The sequence below is a fragment of the Palaemon carinicauda genome, chromosome 11, assembly GCF_036898095.1.
Source record: "Palaemon carinicauda isolate YSFRI2023 chromosome 11, ASM3689809v2, whole genome shotgun sequence".
Lineage (NCBI taxonomy): Eukaryota > Metazoa > Arthropoda > Malacostraca > Decapoda > Palaemonidae > Palaemon > Palaemon carinicauda.
Window position 1 is genome coordinate 131,719,651 of NC_090735.1, and position 16,921 is coordinate 131,736,571.

At 36.0% G+C, this 16,921-nt stretch overlaps 1 protein-coding gene across 5 annotated transcripts in view; it reads right to left on the minus strand.

The window, feature by feature from the left end:
• The window catches only part of LOC137650219 (serine-rich adhesin for platelets-like), a 361,753-nt gene that overhangs the window by 10,462 nt on the left and 334,370 nt on the right, over positions 1–16,921 (minus strand). For 3 of the 5 annotated variants that reach the window (XM_068383454.1, XM_068383453.1, XM_068383451.1), the window contains 3 exons: positions 15,082–15,714; positions 10,107–10,259; positions 4,165–5,112 (listed from right to left, as the gene is read on the minus strand). In XM_068383454.1, coding sequence (XP_068239555.1) covers positions 4,165–5,112; positions 10,107–10,259; positions 15,082–15,714 — 1,734 coding nt within the window. The remainder of the gene's footprint in view (positions 1–4,164; positions 5,113–10,106; positions 10,260–15,081; positions 15,715–16,921) is intronic. The other 2 variants (XM_068383452.1, XM_068383455.1) reach the window with 2 other exon arrangements.

Sequence of the window (16,921 nt, forward strand, 5' to 3'; positions counted from 1 at the left end):
ATATATATATATATATATATATATATATATATATATATATATATATATATATATATATAAAGTACAAGCCAACATGCAAAGACACAGAATAAATTGCTGCAGGTTAAAATTCTCAAAAATAAAAGAAGCCAATAACAAAGAAAACCAAAATAGAATTACACCATAAAAGTTAATAAAAAGTTTGTCCATGTAATTTTTAAATGAATAATAAAGGAAAGGTTAGGTTTATCGCCGTGCAATACAACAAAGGAAGACCTGAAACTAACTTTTCAACCATACAGTTCTTGGTAAATCAAAGTACTGCGGAATACAATAACTGCTGAAATCTTCAAATACTGTATGTTTGTGAAGTACCAACCATTATCTACCTAAATACTGTACTGGAAGTAATGGGCATTAACCCTTTTACCCCCAAAGGACGTACTGGTACGTTTCACAAAAGCCATCCCTTTACCCCCATGGACGTACCGGTACGTCCTTGCAAAAAAATGCTATAAAAATTATTCATATTTTTTGATAATTTTTTGAGAAAATTCAGGCATTTTCCAAGAGAATGAGACAAACCTGACCTTTCTATGAGAAAAATTAAGGCTGTTAGAGCAATTTAAAGACAATATACTGCAAAATGTGCTGGGAAAAAAATAACCCCCTGGGGGTTAAGGGTTGAAAATTTCCAAATACCCCGGGGGTAAAAGGGTTAATAATATTTTTATCTATGAAACATAATCTATATGAAAAAATGTATTTTAAGGGTGGTGTTAGGCCAACAACCCACTAACTTGAAGTGTAAATAGATTGCCATCTCAATTGTTGTACAAAATCAAATTCAAATGTCAACAAAATTCACTTCATTTAGATTATTTACATTACAGTGGTACCTCAGAGATCGAACATTCCAAAACTTCATTTGGATGTAAAATTATTCAAACAGAATATATTTTCAACATAAGAATGAACGAAAATAACATCAATTGATTACTTATCAAAGAATACTACTAAATGGACCATTTCTATCAAAAGAATGCAATATTAAAATACTATACAGTACATAAAAGCATACCAAAAACTTGATAAACAAGTGTATCTAACAAACAATAAATTAATAAATATGGAATAAATGAACACTGAACTACACATTACCCGTAATAAAGAGAGTAGATGGTTTGGGTGGAAGTTGGTGGGAAGGTGTTATATGTTCCTTTGAAGGGGAGTCCCCCACCTTAAAAATGCTAGGTAATTGCCCTCCTGGGGTTAATGCTTTTTTTTTTTTTTTTTTTTTTTTTTTTTTTTTTTTTTTTTTTTTTTTTTTGGCAAAGGGAGTTGTCCTCCATAATATTGCTAAGTAACTGCTATCCTGGGTTAATTTCTAAATGTTCCTCTTTTCTAGCATTTACTGAAAATATTTATGCTAAAAACTGATCAATAGAGTAATGTTTATGCCTGTTTTAAGATGTTTCTTAAATGACTCAATGCATTATCATTATGAAAATCACCTACTCTGTTGGCTAATGCTTTATCTGCATACTATTTCTTTGAACCCTGTCTGATGTTCATATTGTTTCTTCTCCAGAAGCTCGGTTTGATCAACCTTTACCGGCAAAATTTTAAAATTTCCCCCTTTTCTTTCCCTTCAATTAACACATGCCTATTGGAAACGTCCCTGCCTGGCAATCAGCTGGACTGGGGTTCGAGTCCTGCTGAAACCTGATAGTTTCTTGTAATGTCTGCAACCTCACCATCCTTGTGAGCTAAGGAAGGGGGTTTGGGGAGTCTATAGGTCTACCTGCTGAGTTATCAGCAGCCATTGCCTGGCCTACCCTGATCCTAGCTTGGATGGAGTGGGGGCTTGGGTACTGCTCATATGCATATATGTTAAGTCTAGGGTATTGTCACTATCCCTTGTCTCTACCATTCATGATCACCCTTTAAACCCTAGTAAAGTAAAGAATACTCTATTGGTAAGTAAGTAATAACTAACGTATCAGTCACCATCCATTCAGTTTCTTTAGTCGTGTGGTACTGATCAGAAACTTCTCCAGATTGTTTGCTTATCACTGAGCATCCAGATGTCTCTCACTAGTATTCCTAGCAATTACTGTGTGGAGGGTGCACAGGATTTTTTTCTGGAAGTTCATTATCTGTATTCCTTTATTGTATAGTGGACAATACTGTGATTTAAACAACCATTGTGAAAAGTGAGCTCATCTTACGGTACCTCTCATGTGAAAGTAATTTTTAATGGCTGCCGCGCTAATTTAACAGTAGAAAGGACTAAACGGAACTTCTTTTTAGTTAAGGGGGAAAGCCAAAGAAGGCTGGTTGATTGTAATGGGGTAAACAACGATAATGATGTCCCTCCACCTATAGACAATTTACATAATCAACTAATTTGGATATTGATGAGCTTCATAAGCTATTAAAGTCGCTGGCTTCCTTTACTAAAGCCTCAGAAGTCCAGTGAATCCTCTCTCAAAATGGTAACTCTGGTCCTACCTTCCGCGTAGTCAACTTAACCTAATTCCCTAGTTGAGTCTAGTGATCAAAATGTTTTTTTTTTTCTTAGTAAGGGTTCTGAAACCTAACTGTGTACTACAGGTTCGAAAGTTTCTCACAGAACCTCAAATTCTTTATTTGTTTTAGACCTTCTGCTGCTAGACCCTTGCATGCCGCAATCCTATTTGCTCAATAATATAAAAAGATTAAAAGCAAAAGATTGAGTAGATAGCCTGGATGCTAATCCCTCCATTTGTTAAAGGACTCCTAAATTATATAGTAATACATAGGTAGATGGTGTAGTATTCATGTGTTTCCCTTAAATCTTTTTGCATCATGTTTCATTTGGTAATAGGTTCTGCTCGCTTGGAAGACTGGCCACTTGCTCATGTCCGGTTAATTCCAGCAGGGTAAATGTAGGTACTAGTACATATGCTAACAAAAAGAGTCCTTGACAAGCAATCACAGTATCCCCCAATTCACTCCAGTTGTGAAAAAAACAGGAAATCAGCTGATTTTACCACAGTTCAACATACAATAGAGGAAGATGAAGAGAAAGAAAATGGAAGCAACATTGAAAGTATTAATTAGATTAAGTAATGTCTTTAGCTACAATATAATATTTTAAACAGTTTTATTAAACAATCTGCAGTCTTGTATTTCAAAATGTATTTTGAGATGGTTTTGTTAAAAGTAATTTAGACATTAGTATAATTGATTTTAATTAAATCTATCCTCTCTCTTTCCTTCACTGGCATCCAACATCCAGTAAAGTGTGGGAGTCAGCAATATGAACACCATTTCTTATTTCTATATTCACCTGGAGTTCATATACATACAAACCCTCCTCCTCACTGCCTCGTGGTGTCAAGAGGATAGGGATAATTTTGACTTTGAAACTGAAGAGAAAGAGACTGGTGCTTCAGTTACCACTTGCCACTAGAAAGTTCCTTACTTTACTAAGGATGTTTATTAAAGGGAAAGAAAATTTTAAAATTTTTACATTAAAAAATTCTACTGGTAAAGGTCAATTAAACCAAGCATCTGGAGAAGCAGCAATATGAACATCAGGCTATTAGAGAAATACCTGTATAAAATTTTATCACTAAAATTCTATTTTTTCTTCAAAGCTCTATGACATAACCCATTTTCCATCATTTCCTTTATCACTGAACTGGGTGTGGGAACCTTCCCTCCTACCCTGAAGCCATGTTCTCTTTAACCATTGTGTATGAAAATAAAATAACTAAAACAAATTTACAAAAAATTTAATGGAACAATGATTTAATGGGCTGGAATGAGTGAGAGCTACATGTAAACTGGCTTAGTTGCCATTATCTTGGTCCATACAGGTTCTTTCAAGTTGTTGACCTCTGTATTTTTGTTTGGTCTTTGGGGCTTAAACATTCAAAAATTTTCTTTGATCACCAAAAAGCTAGAATTCTGGGGTGTTTGATCTCTGAGGTATTACTGTACGTATATGTTAGAAAGCTACTTTCACGTCATTTTTCAGAGAAATCCTCTCTCACAATCTTTTTTATACGGAAACATAATAAGCTCAAACAACACTGTGCGGGTTTTTCCTTATAAAATACAGAACTACACTATCTATACAGTACTTTATAAGATTATGGTACATTACACTAAAATAAAAATACAACATTAACTTACAAGTGAAGAATAATCCCCACACAAAAGAGGTGTAGCCTTATTACTTATTCTTCTACTATCAACATTTCCCTCACATGAAGCATGGTAACTTGGTAAGAAGTTGGTTTCAGTATACAAATAAGCAGGTTCACTAACAGAAGAAAGCTGTGAGGAACTTGACTGGGATGATCCAAATGGTTCTACTGGCTGGATATTATCTGATGCAGAAATAAACTGAAAAACGGCAGGTGATGACAATGAAGGAGAGGATTTCTCTAATTCACAAAGTGGAGAGGACATAACACACTTACTGGAGTGGACATTACACAAAGCATCAACACTGGAATTTACATTGTTTGAAGCACATGAAGCCAAAAAAGACTCAGGCAAAGAATTGCGTCTGCAGCATAAAAGAGATGAGCCATTGGAGTGTAAGTCACTTTTTCCACTTGAAGCAGCAAATACAGGACACAAGAAATTACACACACATTTAGCTACATGACCTACATGAGGCACAGAACTGCAAGTGTTACTGCTATGGTCTTGTAAAAACATGTGGGTCTGATAACCTACTATTGATGGCGCAGTTATTGAGGTATTAGTTAAACCCCTCTCTGACACAGCTCGGTGACCATCAGCACTGTGAATGGGACAAAATACATGGCTGCCTGATGACAAACTATGCTCTGGACTTGTAATATGGCAAGAATTTGAGCACCTAACAGAATTTGTGCGCTGATTTTCACCATGATGTTTGTAAGGATGACTTCCCTGTTGCTGGCAGGTATGAGAGGAATAACCACAAGAAGAGTTTCTCTGCTGAAGAATAGTAGGCTGTTGATCAAGACTACGTGCTCGAGGAGCCAAGGACCCATGATTCTGTCGCAGAGGGGAGGCGTTACTAATAGGCACATGACGCACAGTTTCCACACTGCCTGCACTTTCATGACTCCACCACCATGTATGCACCTAAATGAAAATTAAAAGGTTACTAGGTAAAAAAAAAATTCTTATGTTACAATACAGCATTAGGCTGATTAAAAATCTCAAATACTGTACAATATAATAAAAAATAAAACACCTTCGATTAACATTTTTCAAAAGATAAGTTAATATGCAAACAAACAAGGAGGTGCTCAAATGTACTATATAATATTTCATGAGCTCTTGGATATTTAGTAATCTATAAAGTTTTCTTTATACATTTCAAAATTATTGAAAGCACCCAATTAATACTCTGTAGCAGCAATATTTCATCCTATTTGGAAACCAAGTTAGTAAAAAAAAAACAAAGAAATTATCATCCTGGAATCTAAATTACTAACTGATTGAGAAGAGAACATGTGCAGGTTAGTAAAAAATAGATACAATTCCAAAACACAATATTAACCAATAACATTTACATAAATTAGTTAAAATTAAAATCCAGTAAAAAAAAAATGTGTAATTTTTTCATAAGTACAAGCAAGGCATTTGACATAAAAATGGTTCTATTCTAATACTGTACCCATCTAATTAAATCATGCATTAAATCAGCTGTAATGGAACTAATAATTACCATGTATAATAATTACTTTACATCCACAAAACTAAAAGAAATTTTGTTATGAATTGTCCAAATATACAAAAAAAAATAGTCTTCAACTCATAGAAAAAGCCTATGAAATTATAGAAGTATTATGACACCTCCTGTACCAGAATACAGTACGGGACCAAATTCTCTGCGTAGTGAGACTAAAAAGTTGGAAAACCATCATAAACTGCCACAGTATTTGGGTTAAAAACTGTGTGATTCCCTGGAACTTCCCTATCAAGCTAAATCAAGTAATCCAATATAGCAGGATATACATACTGTACATACATACATATACCAAGGCACTTCCCCTAATTTTGGGGGGTAGCCGACATCAACAAATTAAACAAAACAAAAAAGGGGACCTCTACTCTCTACATTCCTCACAGCCTAACAAGGGACTCAACCGAGTTCAGCTGGTACTGCTAGGGTGCCACAGCCCAACCTCCCACATTATCCACCACAGATGAAGCTTCATAATGCTGAATCTCCTACTGCTGCTACCTCCGCGGTCATCTAAGGCATCGGAGGAAGCAGCAGGGCCTACCGGAACTGCGTCACAATTGCTCGCCATTCATTCCGATTTCTAGCACGCTCTCTTGCCTCTCTCACATCTATCCTCCTATCACCCAGAGCTTCCTTCACTCCATCCATCCACCCAAACCTTGGCCTTCCTCTTGTACTTCTCCCATCAACTCTTGCATTCATCACCTTCTTTAGCAGACAGCCATTTTCCATTCTCTCAACATGGCCAAACCACCTCAACACATTCATATCCACTCTAGCTGCTGATCCTACGGGCAGCGTACTAATGTGCAAACAAGGACTCAAGTATATATAAGGTAGAGACACCAGAGGGTTTCAGGATCTATAAAACCTATCACGGTATCTTTAATGCAAATTTGTATACTTTAAAATGACACACCACTCTAAGCACAGTAAACCTCACTACAAAGATGAGAGAGCCCCCTAAGCCTTTATCTATCACTACAATACATATTTCTTTTCCATGTTACAGAAAAGCCAAGTTTAAAATTTTGTGCCTTGTAAATTGTACTGCCTAATTATATTATTTTCTTCTGGATCTGCTTCAACTTTTGAGCACAGTGGGTAAGGGTCTTGTTTGTTTTTAACACTAGAAGTGATTATGTTATGCATTTTTTTTCATTTGGCTGGCAAGGATGTAATCCATGTCCTGGCAGACATTACCTAGGCTCAGCTCAAATTTCATGACTCCCTTCTTATTTTCCTTAGTGAAAAATGTTAGGCTACTGTGTTTGACTTATGAGGTGTAAGTTACCTTAAAATTCAATTTATGCATGAAATAACAGAAACCTAATAATAAAATTCCTTTTTCATTCGTAGAAGGTGAGGAAGACTCCTCTAGGGGGATCCTGGGAGTTTCCGACAGACGAGGAGGTGGGATACGTGTCGCAAAGGGTTGCTTGACAGCCCTAACCAAGACTCCAAACCCCGGCTCCTGACCAACAGCGGCACTATTGGAAAGTTTCCCTGAAGGGAACGACAAAGAGACCTCCGCAGTCGAAGATGCTCTCAAGGAAGGTTGCAGTGTTGATGTCTTCTTCATAGGGAAAAGGAATCAGTCATGAAGGGGGGTCCTTCAGAACTCTGAACTCCTGCTGCTTAGATGTTTTGCCTTTTACCGATCTCCCTGGCGTACACGATGTTCTGCGTTTGTGGGGAGGAGAACGATGGAAAAAAGATTTACATCTCTCTGGAGAGATTTAGGAGGCTCGAGAAGGAGAAGGCTTAGAAAGCTTCTCTTCCCGCAAACAGTGCCCTTCATTAGAGTTGTGCCGTTCTGGCGAACGTTGGCGATGATCAGGGTCTGGTTCCTGGGGTCGCTATACTGTGGCAGTGAGGTCATGCGGCGCAGTCTGTTGGCGAGCTGCTGATGGAGACTGTCGGTCATTTGACGATCATCTAGGCAATCGACGAGTTGGAGAACGACGAGCAGTGCGAGGCTGATATCGTTTACCTTCTGCTCTTGGAGAGCGGCGAGTTGTAGGTGAATGATGAGAAGGTAACTGGCGAGCAGCCGAAGACTGCTGACGAGCCTGCAAGCGGTGGGCTGCTGATGATCAGCAAGTCAGCGATCGGTGGGTCGGAGGTCACAGGGTTGGAGATCAGCGAGTGGGTAATCAGTGCGCTGATGATTGTTGACCCCTAGGAGAGCGGTAAACCACCGGAGAGGATCACGAACAGACCACCGTTGGCAAACAACGAGCAGCAGCCTGTAGACAAGTTGGTGATGGAAGATCGACCGGATGGCTTGAACCAGCTGGCAAGCCACGAACAGGAGTTCGTCGGCGAGTAGATGGCAAGGAGTGATGGTCTGTCGAGCGCCGTGAGGATGGCGAAATGAGAGACCGTGGAGAATCCTTAGGTACAGACAAAGGTCGTGAACCAGGAGGGGTATTAAGTGTATTAAGTGCAGATGAAAACTACGTACATATAAGAGTGGGCAACTGTAGACAAGGCACTTTTGTGAAATCTAAAGGTTAAAATGAAAGAAGCCCAAGACAATAATTAACAATTGTAGGTCAGGCTCCTTCTACCATACAATAGATGTGTAATTGACAACCAACTGTTGAGTACAAAATTTTTTCCAGTGAAGTTTGAGACCTATGGACAGTAACCTGTGTACTTAGTTTTATAGATGTACAGTGTGACTGTATAGACACTGTCTTTAGACAGAGCTATGATCATGATATAATACAGTACTATTTTTAAGACAGTAGATACTTGGTACCAAACTTATAGAAAAATTCACCACCACTCAAGTAAAAAAATCATGCAGGTAACTACAGCTTTGAAAGCTATTACATTTGGAAGCAAACATTACCTGCCAACCCTTGTTTAATGCATTTTATTTATAAGAATTACTTCTAGGTAAATATAAAATTCAAAGCTCATAATTTTTTTGCAACCCATTTTCTAACTACAATTACAGTACTATAGAAATAAGTTTCAAATACAGTACAAAGCAAATTCCTCAAACAAAATTATGCTAAGGAATATAAAGTAAACATCTAAACACTAGCAACTTTATTAAACTAACAAGGAAGAGGGAATATCTGTGTAAGACTACTATGGTACAGCAGAATAGAAGAAACTAAATGGCGTATAGTTCCAACAAGGCATAGCAAAATTTCCTAAATTTTTACATGTATTTTTAGGGTCACTTACTGGGGATTCAATAACAGGTACTTATTATGGCACATTCTGAAAAATGATGAATATAACTTGGTTACAGGAAATCAAACTATGATGAAGGGTCTAGTCTATAGCTATGTTACCCAAAAATTCTGTCTTAAACAACAATTTATTACTGGTTCTATCATTGTACGCAATGCTAATAGAAAGTCCTCTTTGGACATCAACAGCTGCAAAATCTCTTTTTTAATTATTGCAATGGCAGAAAAGATAAGGAACCTATTACCCTATCTCAACCAAGCTTGGTATGGAAACAACAAAAACCAAAACTTTAACCATTATTTTAGACATCCTAAATGACAATTTTCTTCAGAACTCTGAAACAAGATATCAGGAGGGAGATAACAGCACGAAAGAGCAAGACCATATTGTTAAAATAGCACCTAAGTGAGGAATGTAGAAGTATGCACCCCATAGAACAATTTTGAAAAGGACAGATCCTACAGCAGAAAAATGATCAAAGCATGAAAAATTATTCATCCAACCTTAGATTTTCTAACTTTGGATAAAAATTACAATGACAGTGATTAGCATGTCCTATTTGTCATTTATTTATTACTGTATAAAGATGTGAATAGATAAAAATAGGTTTGAAGGATCTGATATAACTAACTTTTAAAAAATGTCAGTTTAAATTAAGAGAATAAGCAAATTAATCCAATTCAAAATGCTAATCTTATTCATCATGAGAGTCTAAGAAGTCCAAGAAGACAATGGAACAATCTAAATTTGGCAGGATGACACCTATACAAACACAATGAATAAAACTTTGTTGTGAATGGCATAGGTAAGTTCTAAAGTTGAAATATATTACATGTTGGTAGAATAATGTCAATCAAGGAAATGTAATTCAATCAGCCCCCTAAGCTTATGAACAAATAAGTTTAGGAAGATATCTGCACTCGCTTTTTAGATATTCAGCATATTTTGATTTATTAACACTGTATCCAAAGACCAGCCCAACTTGAAAATTTCAGGAAAGTCCCTAAACCAACTACACTTCTTGGTTTAAATATTCTCATTTACCAGTTTAACTCAATACAGTATATCCATTATGAGCTAAATGCGAATTACAACCAAAATATTAATCATGTAAATTTTATAAATGTGTAGAATGAAGCAAGTTTAAATCTAAAAAATTGCTGCAGCTTACCGGACTTGGAATAGTTACATTTGGTATTTGACTAGATGCAAAATTTCGATTTTCTCCATCTGCTATATCCCCCTCCATAAATCCTGAAGAATCAGATTGAGCACTGCCAGACCGATGTAGAGGCCCTGTATTTCCAGACCTAGATGCATCATCCTGAAATAAACCATATCAAACGGCATATGATAGGATTTTATAAACAATCATTTTGGCATTTCATAAACTTGAAATCTAAACAAAATAATAAAATACCTTAAATAAAAATATCAATTGCCATTTAATACAAACCTCATTTTTCGTATGCTTAATCTAACATCTACCGAGAATCAGGAGTGAAAGTAAGTAGGTACGTAGTAGTACAGTACTCTACTGGGAAGATATACAGTCATCTATTTCTGGTACAAAGGAGTAAATTTTTCAAGAAAACTTTCACCCTTGGCTATTTGCCAGGCGATAGGATTTGCTTGTAAGCATGAAGCCCTCATATTTCAAAGTAGCTCATGATAATAATTACGAATCAAAATTAATATAAATTCAATGAAAAGTTTGTTGTAATCTTAATACCACCAGATATAAGAAAGCACTGGACAACCCAATGCCAGAAAGAAAGACACCATTTGCAAATTGATCAGTAATTGCAAATGGAATTATTACCAATAAACTAACCCTCTTTCCAATCCACCCACAGTCAATGCCAACCAAGCAAAAGAAGCAAAAGAGTTCAAGGGAATGCAGCTAAGTGTGAGCAAGTCTCCCATCATCAAGTCTGGCTAGTTTATCTGAGCAGTGTCTGATAACAAAAAAAAAGGCCTTTGACACTCACAGCAAATAGAGCACAAGCAAGTGTCACAGCCAACAGGAAAGAGACCTACAACAACCTGATCAATCAAATGGCAGTCCTCTACTCTGACAACTTGGATTACAACAACCCTCGCTTTGAAGAAAAGGAGATGAAGGTTTTAAATCAGATTGTATTTATGAATGAGAGAGAGGCCCACCTTTGGTTTGTGGAGTATGATATAAATGGAGGCAGAAGTATCCTTAACAAGATAAAGCTGCTGCTTATGGCTATAGATACCCTTCTCCAAGCAATGTAGATTGTGGAAGAGGGTTTGACTCAATGAATATGATCATTACAGAGTTCAGAAGCAAATTAATAAACACGAATTCAGTCAATCTTCTTAATATCACTAGTTAGCGGGAAGGAGGGAGGCATATATATATGAACATCAGACAAGTATAAAAATAATGACAGTATTAATCATGAGGCCCTTGTTTTCAAACTCAAACAGTTGGGAGTGGGTGACTCATTTCTTAGCATCATTATTGAATTTTTAAATAATAGATTGCAGAGTTGTTATTGATGGGCACCAAAGTGAGTATAGGAATGTCATAACTGGTGTTCCTCAGGATAGTGTTTTTGGCCCATTACTTTTATACTTTATACACATGACAGGTGGTTTGGCCTAGAAAACAAGCTTGTTGCATATGCAGATGATACTACTTTCTTTGCATCCATTCCATCACCTGAATGCAGATTTGGGGTTGCTGAATCTCTTCATGGAGATCTAGCTAAAATTAGTGCATGGGGCAAATTATGGGGCATGAAGTTGAATCCTAACAAAACTAAAAGTATGATTGTAAGCAGGTCAAGGCCACAGGCTCCTCAACATCCGTATCTCAGCAGTGATAATGTTTCTTTAATTTTGTATGACTTAAAATTTTAGGTGTGATTCTCGTGAGCAAATTTACTTTTGAGAAACACACTAGGTCTGTCTCCTTCAATTGCACAAAAAATGGCTTACTGAGAAAGTTTTAAAGATTTTCTGTGATCAATCTATTGTGAATCAGTGTTTTAATTCCTTCCTTCTCCCTTGTTGCAAGTATTGTTCTCTAGTCTGGTCTTCAGCTGCTAATTCTCATCTTAATTAATTTTTCAAATATGGACCTTTGCTGAATTGTTTAGATAACTTGGGAAAGGTCATTAGTTCCTTGGGTAAGGGAGGATTGGAGGACAAAGGGATTCAATAGCCCTCTTTGACCAAGGACAGCCCACACAGCTTGGGATGTAGGCTTTCCATGCCTTATAAAACTGTTAAAAGCTGTCTGGATCTGTTGAATGAGACCATTATAGTGACCTCCTATAAATTCAATGAGTCTTTTAAGCATTTTGACTGGAATGCCTATTGGTCCAAAATCCTGATGGCCTAACACTGTTACAAAACAAGCCCTAGTAAGAAAAAAGTAATTTTGAGACTTGGTAGCCACAGGACAATAGGGTAAAATGGGTAGTTTTTGAGAGTGATCTCAAAATGTATTTAGTGTCATGGACCCTACTTGCACTATTACATTATCAATTCTAATATTAACGAGTAGAGGATCCAGAATAAGTTAATAAATCAAAGAGTTTATTTATATTAGACACTGTCCCAGCCATATTATTACTATTATTATTATTACTAGCTAAGCTACAATCCTAGTTGGAAAAGCTGGATACTATAAGCCCAAGGGCTCCAATAGGGAAAAATAACCCAGTGTGGAAAGGAAATAAGTAAATAAACAAACTACCAGAGAAGTAATGAGCAATATAAAATGTTTTAAGAATAGTAATAACATTAAGAGATCTTTCATATATAAACTATAGAAACTTAAAATAACAAGAGGAACAGAAATAAGACAGAAAAGTGTGCCTGAGCGTACTCTAAAGAGAACTCTAACCCAAGACAAAAGAAGACCATGGTACAAAGGCTATGGCACTACCCAAGACTAGAGAACAATGGTTTGATTTTTTAGTGTTCTTCTCCTAGAAGCGCTGCTTACCACAGTTAAAGTGTCTTATACTCTTACCAAATGGAAAGTAGCCACTGAGCAATCACAGTGTAGCAGTTAAACACTCGAGTGAAGAAAAATGGTTTGGTAATCTCAATAGATTCAGCCTTTAAAGCTTTAAAGGCAACCCATGAATGGCAGAGATAAGGGATAATGACAATGTCCTAGAGACTGGCCATATTCACATAAGCTTTCTCTCTATAGAACACAATATTCCCTTACACTTAACCACAAAATTCACGAAGGCTGATGCAACCTCAGAAGACCAATATGAAAATAGTTTTACGTAAACATGCTAAGCACTCCAAAATAAGATTGATATACTGATGACTAGTAAACTTCTTTTCTATAAGAGCCACTACAAAGGAAAAATTTCAAGTATATTCCCCATTTTATCATAAAAAAGCAACATTTCTTTTTAATTAATTGGCCTGAAAATTTTGTATTCAAATATTTTCTATTTATTACATCAATAATGGCTTCAAGAGAATTCATTTTTCAATAACAAGGCTACTTAATTGATTGCTTTACAGATAACGGATCAATTTTGAGTAAGAAAAGGTTTTAATACAAAACAGGAATTAAATGAAAAACTTTTCTTTGCCCTTGAGATCCTAATTTACTGACTGTCTATAAAAAGTAAGGAAAACTGTGAAGTACAGTACAAGTCATCCTAGAGGACCATCAAGAGACGAGTTGGAAAAATAAGCAGTGTTAGAACTTACTTCAAGGAATGTATCTGGACAACCTCGGGAAATGAGCTTCCTTAACAAATAAATACCTCATCAGAATTGAGCTCTTTCTCTGTATTATCCTCATTATCATCTTCTTAGTCTGATAAATCCTCTAAAATGTTAACTACAGAGTTTTCCTTCCTTAACATTTGGACCTTTGCTTGGAAAAGGACTCATTTTGGCAGTACTAGCACCAATGTTAATGTCACAAGGGAAAGCTTGAGAAGTGCTAGTGGCTGAGCTTACATTAGACCAGGCTCACTGGCATCTGAAACATAATTCAATTCAACAATTCAGTTCCCTTGAAAGCTTCAAGAGATTTATCTAGAAATCATATTTTCTCTTCTACAGGAACTATACAATATTTCAGGTCATTAATGTAGGTATAAAGTTTTGATTGAGAGAGCCTACTTCTATTAGAAGTGGTCGTAAAGAGCTGAACGAATCGTGGTAATGCTAGGGTTTTGCAATAGATGGACTTGAAATAACTTGACACTACAAGGCTCATTTAAAGGCAACTGACTCCATCAGCCCTGTGCATCATCAGAACCCTTACAGAAAGAAGCACTATAACTGTTTGGCAAAACTTAGAGGCGTTAGTTTGGGGTTCTAAACAGGGCAGATTAGGCTTGAATTACTGCCTTGGCCCAAAAACCATTGGTCTTCTTAGATTCGACAAATTAAGCAAAAAGTGATAAAAATCTTATGAAGCACATTAACATCAAACTCCAAAAGCTTGTAAACAGCTACAAGCATTAGGCTATCACCCTCCTCCTAACTGTAATCAACGAGCCTAGTCACCTCTAAATTTTCCCTCTGAACCAAACATTTTCCCCTCATACAAGGAACAATAAGCAAGTATTCCGGCATGAGAATGAAGATCATGACTTCCCAGCAATAGTTCCCTTGTACATCTCATACAGGAACTTCTAACAAATCGAAGAGAAGACATCTCTTATTAACTAATAATAATACTATCCAACACCAGGTCGACGAGGAGACTAAAAAGACAAAGGGGTTGCAGCGTATCAAGCCAAAGTTAATGTCATTAACTGCCAGATTATCAATACTGTACCACAGGACTATGCTTATTGAAATGAAAGAAAACAGGAAATATTTAGCTTTAAAGTACAGAACAGTATAAGTTGATATAAAACCAGGCTTTGAGATAGAATTATTATAAACATCATGGGAGTTTCATATGAATAATTATCTTGCCCTGAATAATACTGTATTTCACTGTGAAATACTAATTGCCAGTAAATAGGATACTCACTGATAATTCCAATTGAAGAATTCTAAAAATCATGTTAATATGGCTTCTGATTCCACTTAAGGATCAAGGGAACTTATAATTATAGACTGGCTAAAATTTCTCTTTAGCTTTTGAACCATTAAAATACTAAAATACATACCTGATCTGTAAGAGAATTATTAAATGGCGGATGACTTGGAATTTGCAGTAAAGTAGGAGACATAAGGTTGCCACATGGTGAACCATCTTCTACTCTTTCTTGGCGACGCAGACTACTTGCATTTCGTGGTGGGCTTGTATTTCTTCTACTTTCATGTGATACCCCATTTTCCTTATTAAAATAAGTGGATTCGCCATTTCCAGCTGACACATGTGGGACAACTCCACAGCTTTTGCATGTATCAAACTGATATACATTTGTGTCCAAGTTTTGATTAGCAGGCTTGACTAAAGAATGAGAATGCGGTGCAATATCAGCTATTACCAGACTAGCACCCTGATTTGGGACAAATGACTCTGACAAAAATGCATTTTCTTTACATCTTTCATATTCAGAGCCTACTGGTGCTGTTGCTAAGAGTTGATCAGGACAAGAAAATGCTTGAGATTGAACACTTTCCTGTATAATTTGTTCTTGAACTTCATGAAAGCTTTCCTCTTCCATTTCTTCTTCAGGAATCTTTTCATCTAAATCCCAGCTACCTCCACTGCTAACTGTACTCACTCTTTTACTCTGACTTAGACGCTTGAATATATTTCGTCGACGATTTACTCCATCAGCACCTGAATACAACTGAAAATAAGTACCAAGATGAGAGTCATTCCCATAGGAAGATGCCTAAATAAAACAAATCATATTATAGAGTAAAACCAAAATAGTCCTATTATACAAATACCCTTAAAATATGAATAATATAGTAATCTTTTCAGAACCATGGGTACATTATCAATAGATAAAAGTGTGTCTCTTGTAAATGTATCAATATCGAGACTTAATACTAAAAAGCAAAAGCAATTTTATGAAACTATTGAGATATTTCTAGACGCAAAGGAATTGACGCAAAGGTCCATTATTTAGTGAAATATAAAAACAGCACATGGTAAATTTAACAAAGTTTGACAGGTCAGTAGGAAGACACTAAAGGGAATGAATGAAAAGCAAAGTAAAATTGACAATGCAATGAAATTAGGACTCAAAGACAATTTGCATACAACCATTGGTAATATCTGGTACCCATCTTACAAGGGCTTGCCATAAATCTTATAATACTTTGCAATGAAAAATGTGCGTGTAACAAATACCATCAATATGCATGCATACTGAGTTTACAATTTGTCACATATCTTTGAGACATTTTATTTCAAAAAATCTTTGATTAGTTTAAATATCTAATAGTTACAATAATAATTTGCATTAATTAAATATTATGTAAAAAAAAATCCTTAAATAAAAATTAAGCTAATAACAAGGCATAAGAGCAGTTAGTAAAGTATTATACTTGGGATTTAATTATAAATTTAGTGATACCCAGAAAATGTTAATGTAATAACTTAATTAATTTTTGCCAACTATGCATGCTGCAAATCAGCATTTGGACTCTCATCTTATAATTACAGTAGGATAAAACTGGTTTTTGGTTAAAGGAAATATTACTTGTTGACCTATGTTTATATGTCCTGCCCATGTCCATTTGTTTTTCTTACATGTTAGAATATGCCCTACATTTGTTTGCTTTTTTTCTGTATCTCAGTGTTATATCCTTCATTATTCTTTCCATGGCTCTTTGAGTTGTAACTAGCTTATGTTCTATGGCTTTAGTAAGGTTCCAAGTTTCTGATGCATAAGTTAATACTGGCAGGACCATCTGATTAAATACTTGTCTTTTGAGAGAAAGTGGTATTTTAATTTTCATAATCTCATTTTGTTTACCAAAAGCTCTCCGTCCCGTGCTTAACATTCTTTCAATTTTGATCTGGTATCCTAGGGAAACACTTGCTGT